This window comes from Peromyscus eremicus, chromosome 1 (genome assembly GCF_949786415.1).
Source record: "Peromyscus eremicus chromosome 1, PerEre_H2_v1, whole genome shotgun sequence".
Taxonomy (NCBI): Eukaryota; Metazoa; Chordata; class Mammalia; order Rodentia; family Cricetidae; genus Peromyscus; species Peromyscus eremicus.
Window position 1 is genome coordinate 103,564,699 of NC_081416.1, and position 12,064 is coordinate 103,576,762.

General features: G+C 48.0%; 1 protein-coding gene across 1 annotated transcript in view; it reads right to left on the minus strand.

Moving 5' to 3' along the window:
• Tenm4 (teneurin transmembrane protein 4) overlaps window positions 1-12,064 on the minus strand; it is a 275,039-nt gene that overhangs the window by 128,770 nt on the left and 134,205 nt on the right. Inside the window, exons 8-10 of the mRNA XM_059271229.1 lie at window positions 11,833-11,934; window positions 9,780-9,974; window positions 5,875-6,075 (exon numbers count right to left, since the gene is read on the minus strand). Coding sequence (XP_059127212.1) covers window positions 5,875-6,075; window positions 9,780-9,974; window positions 11,833-11,934 — 498 coding nt within the window. The remainder of the gene's footprint in view (window positions 1-5,874; window positions 6,076-9,779; window positions 9,975-11,832; window positions 11,935-12,064) is intronic.

Genomic DNA, 12,064 nt, shown 5'->3' on the forward strand with positions numbered 1-12,064 from the left:
TGCTGGGCTTTTCCCAGAAAGCTTCAGCTGTATGTGGCCCTTCTTCTGCATTCCTCGGGGCTCTGTTGCCCCCCTCACTTTGACCATTCCCTGGTTATGTCACTCAGTGAACTAATCACGAGAACCTACTAGGTGTCCAGCCCTGTGCTGGGGATATTGACAGATAGACCCTGACCTCATGTTGTTCAGTTTGTCTTGAGAGACATGGCCACGAAACAGCACTCAGATTACCACCATGCTTAATGTTATGCTTTGGATCCAGAGTGGGCCCAGTGACCCTATGTTTAAGGATTAGTCCCCGTTCTGCGGTGTTATCACCTTTTAGTAGGTGAGACTAAGCATAAATATGTTAGTTTACTTGGGGCACATCTTGGGAGGGAGTAATGGGACCCTGACTCTTGTTCCCTCTCTATGTCACTTCCTGGCAGCCATGATGTAGCAACTTCTGCTCCAACACACAGTGTGCTGCCTTGGCACCAACCCAAAAGCAGTGAGGCTGTGGACTGAACTTCCTAAACTGTGAGACAAAATTAAGCCTGACTCTTTCTTACTTGATCATCTCTCAGGCATTTTGTCATGGTGACAGAAAACTGATGAACATATTTAGGAAAGACTACACCCAAGTCTAGCTGGAGTTTGCCACTCACTAAATGAAAGGCAGTGGGCATTGGGAGCAATCCTTCTAAGCTTCATGTTTCCTCATCCAGCAGTGTTAATAAGAGTAGCACTATTGTGTTTGCTATTTATCTTGTTGATAAGACAAAATAACCTACCAAAAGCAGTTTAAGGCAGGAAGGGTTTCTTTTGTCTCATGGTTCAAAACTACAGTCCATTGGGCTGGAGGAGGTTATGCCAACAATGGCTGGTCACACAGCACCTTCAGTCAGGAGGCGGAGCCTCAGTGAATACTGGTGCTTAGCTGGCTTTCTGCTTTTTATGCAGCCTGGGAAGTCCTGCCCGTGGGGTGGTGTCGCCCACATTTAAAGAGTGTCTTCTCACCTCGGTTGACCTAATCTAGAAACCGCCTCACAGATGTACCCAGAGGTTCATTTCCATAACTGTGCTAGGCCCTGCCAAGTTGACAATCAACATCACCCTCGATATCACAACTACCTTTACGGGGCTCTTATGAATTCTGGCCATCTTAATGGCTACAGAGCAGTTCAATGGCTGGTCTGCAGTGAGCACAAAGAAATAGATGGCCTTGTAGATTAACAGTCTGTACTACTGCTTGTCAAAAAAGGGCAAGATACTGGCAAGGAGACCTCTTTTTGATGGAAAAGTGTCTGAAGCAAGAGCTGAAGACTTAGATAGAGAGGGGCCAGATTTAATTCAAACTCAGTCTCTGGAAAGCTGGGAAAGCCATTTCTCCTCCCCAAGACTTTCCTTTCTATAAAATGGGGGTGGAGATCATATCCCCTTATCATCAGCATCAATATCGCAAAGGATTTAGTCAGTGGCATATTTGAGGTGAGAGATTTGACTTCGTGGCTTCTGAGACTCTGTCCCCAGCTACCTTATCTGGCTTGTCAAGAAGGAGGACCATGTGAATGAGACTGGATTTGAGGAGATGTTTCTGGGAAGCAAGGACCTGAGTAAACGCTGTGTAAGATCTGACTTCACTGTTTCCACAGTCCTCACGGAAGTGCTGAGAACCCTGTCAGCTCACATTTCATTACGGGGCATGTTGACTTAAGCTACCTTCATTAAATCCTGTTCTTGGTGCCAGACGCTCATAGCATGGAGGGGACAGTCTTTTCCCCTAGGAGGCAGCCAGCACGGCTATCTCTGTCAACCCATCAACTTGGCCGTCTGCACTGCGGATGGTGTAAGGATTGCTTAGGATGAGCCCGCTAGCCTGCAGCTCCCGACGAAGACTCGGCAGTATCTGTGCCTACCTCCTGTGCCAGGCGGCAGGAATCATAAATCACACAGGCAGCGCTGTGCCGGGTTCAGGGAGAACTACTTCACCAACATTTTCTCACCTGCCCTCACAACAGGTCTGTAAGGTAAATCGAATGTAGGAGAAAACAGGGTTGAAGGGGCTCAGCCACTGGCTGAAGCTGCTGAAGGGCAACAAGGCTTCTTATTAGGGCTCTGTAACAGAGGCCACAGTCCTCGAGCAAGGTCCCTGAACATGAAGACAGCCTCTTGGCTGTAGTGGGTCCAGGCAATGAGGCGTCTCTTGCTAGGCCTCACTAATGGTTCTTGAACAGCTCTTCTCAGTGAAAGTCCTTGGAAGGAAGGTTACAGGAACACATCACGTGCCTAATCTGTGACGGTCACCACTATGCGTGTGCAAAACGACTTAACGTAATGATGACACACCCCACTGTGATTTGCATTAGTGCCTCTGTACTTTCAGAAAAGGAAACTGAAGTACTGTCTGTCACCCAGCCAGCATTACACAGCTCGTCTGCAGCAGAACCACTGGCTTCCTGAGGTGAAGTGACAGCCGAGGAGTGATAGTGCCTGGAAGGAGGCAGCATGGGGCAATAAGAAGCAGGCTAGACCTTGAACCCTGGGCTTGTGTCTGACTCTCATCTCCTAACTCACCAGTGTGCCTTAGGTGAGTCACAGCCAACCCAGGTCTTATCACAGGCATGCAGATGATTCTGTGCTCACCACCATCTCTATCTTGGCTCTGTGTGTGTGTGTGTGTGTATGCATATTTGTGTGAGTGTGTGTGTGTAGTGTATGTGAGTGTGTGTGTATGTGTGTGTATGAATGCATATATGTGTATGTGTGTGTGTGTGTGTGTGTGTGTTCCTATATGAAATGTCTTGGTGTGCCATGGGGTACTCAACAAACACAGTATGTCATTACTATTAATAAGGGGAATAATAACTAAGTCAGTAGGCGTCTTTAAATTCCTGCCCTGGCAGCAGGGACAGGGCTGTTTAGTCAGTTACAGACTAGAGACTTGAAGACAAAGTGCTCACTTCTGAGAGGTACACTGAAGCTTCCCTCTTGCTTTGCCATCAGATATCTTTGTGAATATCTGGTACTTTCTCCAATGGGTGTTTTAACCAAATCATAATAAGCAATAACATTTATTGAGCACATATCATGGGCCAAGCTGCAAGCTAAGCTCTCTTGAACATTATCTTAAACAATTCCCACAAAGAAGTAGGTTCTATTATTATCTCCATTTATTTTGGCTTAAGGGGTGATATAACTGGTCTAAAGTTATACTTAGTAAGTAGCCAAGATTTGAACCCAGGTCTATCTGCCTCAGAGATTCCTCCCAGCATGGGACTCTCCTATGCTTTTCTATGTGAGTCCACATACATGTCTGGTATCAGCTATGGCCATGAGGCCTATGACTAAGAAGGATGAGATCAATGAATCTATTCAAAGTCCTTTTCAGTAGTGTGTGTGTGCGTGTGTGTGTGTGTGTGTGTGTGTGTGTGTGTGTGTGTGTGTGTTACTACATGTGTGGAGAGATCAGAGGTTTTCTCTCTTGATCACTTTGAAACTTTATTTTTTGGGACAAGATTTCTGACTGAACCTGGAGCTGCACTGGCTGGCTAGAGAGCCCCCGGGATCCACCTGTCTCCACCCCTCTACCTAGTGCTGGGGCTTTAGACATATAAGGTAGCACCTGGCCATTTACATGGGTGCTGGGGATTGACTTTCACGCTTGCACAGCATCTGCCCATGGAGCCATCTCTCTAACCCCCTTTTCTAATGGTTTTGACATCATTGTTTGCAGGCCCAACTGAAGAGTACTCAATAAGCTCAGCCAAAGGTATCCCTGCCTCCTCCCAGGCTGTGGAATTTCATTGGGGATTAACAGTGCAAGGCACGGGTTATAGACCCATCGTAAATTAGCTTTTCGGCCACATAATGAACAATACAAGGCAGCGTGGCTTTAAGGGGACCATTTATTATATTGCAATAAACAGAGCTATATAAAGAGAATTATTCCTGAGACTGCACATCTGTGCTCACAATCATGTCTTTACGTGGTGAGCTTTGCAAACAGGGATAAAAGTCCAATTTAGACTGTGCATTGAACAGCAATTCTCCATTCAGCAGGAAAGGTAATTCAAGCTTTTCTAAAGGCATGAATGGTGCATGGGTTTAGTTTTTGCCAAAGATCATAGCCATCTCTCTTGATCATGATCAGAACTGTTAATCCAGACCATAATGAGCTGACTTGAGCTTTGCTTTAACAGTATGGAATGGTCGGACAGCTATTTGAGGTAAGTCTCCCTTCCCTACTTCCCAGAAAGCACACACTACAAGGCAGATACTTTCTTATTTCTCCATCCCGTCTGATTAAAAAAGCATACAGTAGGTGTGTTAGAATGTGGTGTAAATTGGAAAGTGGGAGGCTGATTTCTTTCTTCCACAGGCTTTGTTATGGATGACATGAGTTGTACGATGTAAATCTACTGCTGCCGCTGCTGTGTGAGCTAGTTCACACATGTTCTCATTTAGTCCCCACACTGGGAGGGTCTAATCAGAGGGTGTTTACAAAGAGGTTACCAACAGAATTACCCTTTGTAGAACCAGATGCCCCAGTCATGTGCTTGTCCATCCATCCATCCATCCATCCACCCATCCATCCGAGCATCTTTACCAAGCAGATGTAGTAAGTAGGTAGACCTATGTTGAGTCCTGGGGCCGCATCCACTAACAGACACATTTGCTACTGTTCATTCATGGTGACTGCTGTCCAGTAGAGCTCTAAGCCAGAAAGGCATTGCAGGCACAGAGGACCCTAACATCCACACTGAGCTTATCTTTCACTCTAAGGAAAGGATGAAACTAAAAGGATAGCATGGTAGGGAAGGTGCTCCCCATGACCCCTATTTCCTACAGCTCTCTTAGGATCCCTTGTGGCCTTGGCACCAGATAAGTCCCAGTAAAATACATCTCAAATCATAGGAGCCACTGTCAGTGCTGATAAATGACACTTGCTATGGTTTAAAATTGAAATGTTCCTTTGTGGGCTTGTCTGCTGAACACTCTGTGCTCAGCTGATGATGCTACTTGGGAATGTTCTAGAAACTTGGAGATCTGGAATGCTGCTGGAGGCAGCAGGTCACTGCTATGAGGTGAGGTGTTTGAATGTGAGGGGTCTGCCATAGGCACAGGTGTTTGAATTCTATGCCCCTAGCCAGTGCTGTTTGGGAGGGTTGTGGGACCTCTAAGAGGTATAGCCTTAATGGAAGAAATGTGTCACTGGGGGTGGGCTTATAGCCTACTCCCACTTCCTGCTCATGCTTCCTGACTGGTAATAATGTGGCCCTCCAGCTGAGCTCCTGTGGCATATCTTCCATGCCAGAATGGGATGAATCCTCTGGGACTATAATCCAAAATAAATCCCTCCTGAAGTGGCTTGTCAGGTATTGTATCACAGCAACCAGGCAAGGAACCAATACTGTCACTGGAGGCATGCCCTGTGGGTATCATGTCCCTGTCCCCCTCCTGTCTCTTGCTCTGTTTCTCAGCCATCACGAGGTAAAGAACGTCTTCCACCACATACTCTTACCATAATGATGGTGTGCCCCAAGCAACCATGGACCTAACCTTCTGACACTGTGATCTAAGAGGAATCTCTCCTCCTTTAAGTCATTCTCTTGTTATTCTGTTCAGAGCTATACAAAAGTACCAACGCAACACTGTTCAGAATCCCAGGGCTGAACCAGTTGAGGATGTGACTTTTGACTTCTTTGCTCACCAAAAGGGGAGGCATCAAAGTGTAGAAGGCAAGGAAGAAGAAAAAAAAAAAAAAACCACAACATGAGGAGTCCACAGTTAGGAGACCGAGAGCAGGGCCACACCACCCACCAGGGCTGAGTGGGCACATGTAACAGTGGAACCCTCCCTCCTCCCATGCCAAACCCTTTCCCCCGTATTTACCAATGGAACAGTCATGTCCAGTCCAGCTTGGGTCACAGTTGCAAAGTCCGGTGTCTGGGAGGAAGGTTCCGTGGCCTGAGCATTGGTCCAAGCATGTGGCCCTGGGTGTTTCGCAGTTGGTGCCTCCCCATCCCACAGAGCAGTGGCATTCGCCTCTCACACAGACACCCCGACTGGAACAGGTGGGGTCCATGCAGTCCACTGTGACATGGAAGGAAGATGGTACAGTGAATACTGGGACAGCAGAGTGAGGCTCCTGGGAAGGGGCATGCTGTTAAAGTGATCTGTCCACTCGGGTAGGTTGCAGGTACAGTGAAGAGCAGGCCTTCCGTGAATGGCGGACCTGAGCTCCTGATTGCCCAAGGCTGTTTCTTCACCTGTAAAATGCGGCTACAAGTCTCTGCTCTTTGGCTTGTGAGATGAACTGAGTATAAACATATATCAAGCATCAGCATGGCACCCCGAGCCTACCATGTTTGCTAAAACTGCAGTAAGAGAGGGAGGCACAGATGGGGAAACTGAGGCTCAGAGGGGTAAATAATTTATGCCAGGTCACACACATAAATTCTAGCAGAAAGGATTTTCCTCTAGTGTGTGTGTGTGTGTGTGTGTGTGTGTGTGTGTGTGTGTGTACATGTATGTGGTACATGCACATGAGTGTGTGGGTATATGTGTTTACACATGTGGATCAAGATGTTGGGTGTCTTCCTATACTACTCTCTGTTTTATTGAACTAAGACAGGATCCCTCCTTGAATGGAAGTTCTGAACTTTCTAACTATAAAACAGACATGGCCAACAATTCCTACCTATCAGGTTGCTATAAGGACCAAGTGACAATGAGGACCTGAGAGACTATATGGACCATAATGTCACAGAGGGTTATTTTTCCATCCTTTCAGGACTTTGAGTAGTGAGGTTTGTGCAAACTATGGGCTCATCTATAATTCAGACATTTAAACGCACTAATTTCATTTATAATCCAGAATATTTGACTTTTGTGTTAAAGACTGGGAAACCTGGTCTGGGTATAAAAGAGTCACAGGCACAAAGGGGTGGAGACTTTACAAAGGAGAGCATGCTGGGACATTTGTTTTGAAGGCTAGTCTTCAGAGAAGGCTCTTCAGTCATCTCAGTTTTAAAAGGAGTTTGACTTGACAATCTCATTGGAGAGTGAGAAGGCCGGGGGCCAGGAGTAACTGGCTGTTAAAATCGGAGTAGTGACAGTAGCAAAAACCGTCATCCATTTAGATGCTCATCTGTGATACATTTTGGTATTAAGCATTTTGTGTAGCTCTACTTAATCTGTTATTTCTGTTCTGTAATTTTTCCAAGGCACTACAGAAGGAATTTACATTTCAGTCTCTCTCTCCTGTCTAGATTACTTGCTATTTTCTCTTGTGATCAGACTGGTTCAAAAATACATTTGTGCATATATGCTTGCATAAACACATGAAGTGCTTTAAAAATAGAAACCAAATCAAAACAGGGAAAGAAACAGGACAATGTGGGGAATTAATAAAGCCCAATGAAGGCAAATGACTCTTCTCTCATGGTCTCCAGACACCATTTAGTAACGGCTAAAGCATGACCTGCTGAAGTTCGGGTAATTAAAAATAATAAAGACAACAACAGTGATAAATTCTCATGACGGGCCTCAGATCCCGGAACCTCGGAAGGATTATTCCAGCCCATTAGGCGACTATGGAAATTCCCTTGGTCCAGAGAGCTTTCCAACTTGACAGGAAACAACTCGGTGGGTCCTACCCAGAGATCTAGGAAGGTATTTTCTCATCTTGTGAGTGCCTGGCCCTGCTTTCGGTTGACCCTGCCTCTGAGGACCCCAGGGTGCCCTCAGTGTGGATCCTGTAAATATTCAATGTTAGCTTGCAGGCTGGGAAGGTATCAATTTTAGTGAAATGTACTTGACGTTACAGACCTGTCTTTCCACAAACGGAGGGACTCAGGAACCAGAAAAAAAAAAAAAAAAAAAAAAAAAAGACCACCGTCTCAGTAGAATAAAGACCAGGAGGAGCTGGTGAGGGGTCACCTCCTTTTAAGACAGTTGGTCTTCATGTCTCTAGGTAACTCGGAAGCATGGGGGGGCTCACAGAGTTCCAAATGGCAGGGACAAGGTAGTTCCTGGCACTACAGCTAGACTTGCTGAACTCACTGAATGGCATTGGCCTTGAGCCCCAAGCCTCAACTGAGGGCTGTTAGCTAGGCTACAGTGATACTCTGCCAAAGAGGCTTTGAGTGGCCTGGATCTGCCCCCTTTGGGGCCTCTGGGTGACAGGAGCTCCAAGAAAAGATAAAGCTGTCTTCTTCCCTCACACTGAGACAGCCTCGTGAACATGGGTTATCTCCTGGGAGCTGTGCGTAATGCAGGAAGAACCAGCATGCCTGGGAGGGAGGAGGGGTCTGGGAGGTGGGCTAACTTGGTTTAGATTCTTTCTAGAAGGCATGCCAGACAGCCCCCTTTTCCTCTTTCTCAGAGCCAAGATTCCTGGCAGAAGCTTAGCCCATTAATGAATGACGATGCCCACATGGCCAGCCAGCAAACACCGGCTTTCCCCCCAAACATTCCATGCCTCAGTGACCACACAAGCCACTAGATGCCCTTCAGGACCTAGAAGGCAGCGTCTCACTTTTCACTGCAGAAGATCTAAGTTTGCACTCTCCTGCCCCTCCCCTCGTCCCCTTCAAGCATCCCACCCTTGGCTCCTTTCAAGCTTTAAAAAATATGGGGCCATAAACTTCAGAAGAAGGAAGAGGGAGAAAAGAACAGGCTTGTTAGCTGATGTTTTATAAACAGGGGGGACCTGTTAGCAACAGAGCCCAGGGAGGAGGGCAAGGAGGAGGGAGGAGGAGGAGGAGGAGGAGGTAGAACCCCCCAAAACCATTATTATAAACACGAGGCTGCGCAAGCACGTTTTCAGCAGAGAAAAAGAAATAATAAAAGAAATCAGTCCCAGATGGCCCTCTTCAGAAAGTAGACCGGGAAGAAAAACACTTCATTTCAAATAGATAACGTAAATCAAAGTTCCTAACATTATTATTTTTTTTTTTCTCTTTGAAAAAATATCCCACAGCTCTGGGGCACTGTCCAGTGTCCTTCTGTCTGGGGGAACAGGACATGGGCAGGGCTCAGGTAGAACAGCCCAGTTCTAGTGGGGGTCTCTCCTATGAAGGGTCTCTACCTCACATGATTAGAAGAAAGGGAGAGCGGAAGATCTTCAAGCTCCGGGTAAGGAAAACCAGGTTCCTGTGCTCTGGAGGCTGCTCTCCTCTCTCAATAGCTCCTATCACCCCCAAAGCTACGGGGGTCTACATCAGGCCTCACTGGCTCACTGGAGGGCTATGTGTAACTGAGACAGGAAATGCCTTTCAGACATCCATCCTGCCTGGCTTCCTACTTTAGGCCCGTTAACGTTCTCTCTTTTAAGAATGGTGCTGTAAATGAAGGGTCTCCATTAAATACTAAATGGGTTGAGAAGACTAGCCTTCTTAGGAACCTCTCCCTCCTACTAGGGAAGGAGCCAGGGTGCTGGGTGGTAGGAAACAGGAGGTGATCACGGTAAGTGCCTACATTGACAAATGGCAAAGTCCATCCATTTCCAAACTCCGGATGAAGTCAAGAGGGTGAAACTTGGTCATCCCCAGAATAATGCTACTAACATAACAGCCACATTTACGGAGCATTACTAGGTGTCAGCCACTGAGCTAAGTGCTTGATATGGGCTATTTAATTCAGTCCTCACAGCGGCCCCCTGAGGAAGGTAGCCGCGCTTTATGGAAGAAGAGACTGAACCGGGACTCAGAGGTATATCTGACTTCCAAAGGTGAAAAGCTATCCCGTGCTGTATGCTGGCCTCCACCTTAGAGGCAAGCCTGTGTGAGTCTTACCTTCCTCACAGCTCTCGCCCTTGTAGCCAGGGTTGCAGATGCAGGTGCCCATGATGCAGGTGCCATGGCTGCTGCAGGCCACATCGATGCATTGGTTGGTGGGCACGTCACACTCGGCACCCTTCCAGCCACTGTGGCATAGGCACCTGCCTTTCATGTACTGGCCATTCCCACTGCACAGCACAGGACAGGAAGCTGAAGAGACAGCACCGGGAGCCAGGGTGAATCACTACCCAGCACCTTGCTGTGGGTCTCCGTTCCCCCCTCCCCTCAGCTTGGCCGCTAGCCTCAACTGCTTTGTCGGAAACGCCCGTGTGTGCCCATCATCCACTTCCCTTGTGTGCCTTCATCCCGGCTGAAACACCTCTGGAATTGGAAGGGAAGGTGTGTGATGCAAGGCCAGCAGCTGTCAGAGGTGCTGCCGGTTCCTCCAGCCTCCGCAGATTCAGATGGAGCGGCCTGGCTGCCAGGAGCTTTACACAGGAGGCTGGCGTCTGTTCCTTATTACCACTGCAAAAGACAGTATCTGGGGCTCCTGGCTGCCTGCATCACCCTTCCAGCACTCTCCTGTTAGCTCTCTGTTGTCACCTCACCCCCAACCCCGCCACTGCAACATCACTAACCCTGGCAAGTCTCTGCTTCCCTTGTTTTTCAGGCCCCCATTCCAGCCCCTTACATCACAGCCCCTCAAGAGAAGAGCAGAGCAGAGCCCAATTTAGCTCTTTAAAGTACGTTTCCACTCTGCCCCTTAGCATAAAGGTTTTGTGATCAGCTCTAGGAAGGACATTATATAAGGATAAATTATACTGCATTGTGGTGTAAGTACTCGCCCGTACCTGGGATACAATAAGGCTGTTATATACGCGACTCTTAACTTGAAGTGTGTATGGAAAGAGATGGTAATTCTCCTTAGAAGGAATGACTCAGCTCCCTCTGCACACCTTCGCTGTGCCCCACCTGGCTTCTTTCCTTTCTGAGAGCACTCAGCAGGCAATCGCCATGCTTCCCAGGCTGCCAGCATGGCTGTCTCTATGCAAGTCTATTTAGCAGAGTCCCCAGAGCTCTACCCTGGATAGAATTTCTAGGCTGCTATAGCCTTGGCCTGGGAAATCATCTCTGCTTTCCATTCTTGAAGTCCACAAGCCTCAGAGTCAGGTCCAACCCCATCTCTTCTCTATACCTTTCTGAGTGGAACTTCCTCCTGCCTGGCTGAGATACCCACCCTTAACTTGCCGCCTCTATTTCAGGGATCCCAATGCTGCTTTCTAATAGTTGGTTTGCTCTCACAGAACAGCCTGGGAGCTCCAGGCCTGGTGAGTGGGGTAAGTCTAGCTTCCGGCACAGCACAGACTTCCTAAATGGATATGAAGCCAGTGGCTTCTGGGTAGAGAGATGGAGAAACCGAGACAAGAGGCCATTTTGGTTTTCCTGCAGAGAACACCAAGTTCTCAGGACCATAGATCTCTAGAAATTTCCCTGTTCATGCTCCTGGGAAAAAAATGAAGGCCAAAAGCACACAGTAGGTCTCAGGTAGCCTTGAGACTGTCTCAAAAGTTGTTGTCTTTAGCAGTGTTACACTGAAGGTAGCATTAGGGTATGCCTGAGAGGAGAGGCCAGATGTCCAAATCCCTCTGCTGGCGTCTTAGATGAGGTTCCGCCTGTGCTGTACAAAAGTGGAGTGGCTCCATGTGCTTCCCACCCACAGGCCAGAGAGAAGGGACATCAAAGGTGCTTGACAAGGGCTGATGGTCCCTCTAAAGACGGAATCAATTTTTCAAAGGACCCCCCCTACTCCACTCTCACTGCTCCAGCAAGGAACACAGTGCTTCCTGTCCTGGCCTATCCCACGTCATCCACAGCTGGATACCAGTGGCTGATAGGGTGTGGCTCAACCTGCCAGCTCCCTTCCACAGGCTACTGAGGAATGGCTCTTGGCAGTCCTTCTTAGGCACCTCAGGAGTCAGCTTGAGTCTGAAGCTCCCTCTGAAAAGTGCACCCCAGACATCCATAGTGTCTGGGAGGTAGTTACCCCTAGGCCCATGTAAGTGCTCACCTCGGCCGCAGTCAGGGCCCAGAAAACCCAGGAAGCAGTGGCAGGTCCCTGAGATGCAGTCACCATTACCGTAGCAGTTGCTGGGGCAGTTATCCACTGATTCTAGAAGAGAAGAGAGGGAGAGATGAGAGAGGAGACAGCTTCATGCTGCAGAGCCCAGGTCCAGACTCTTGCGTGCCAAGACCCACCTGAACACATGCGTGCACGTACGCACACGTGTACACACACACAC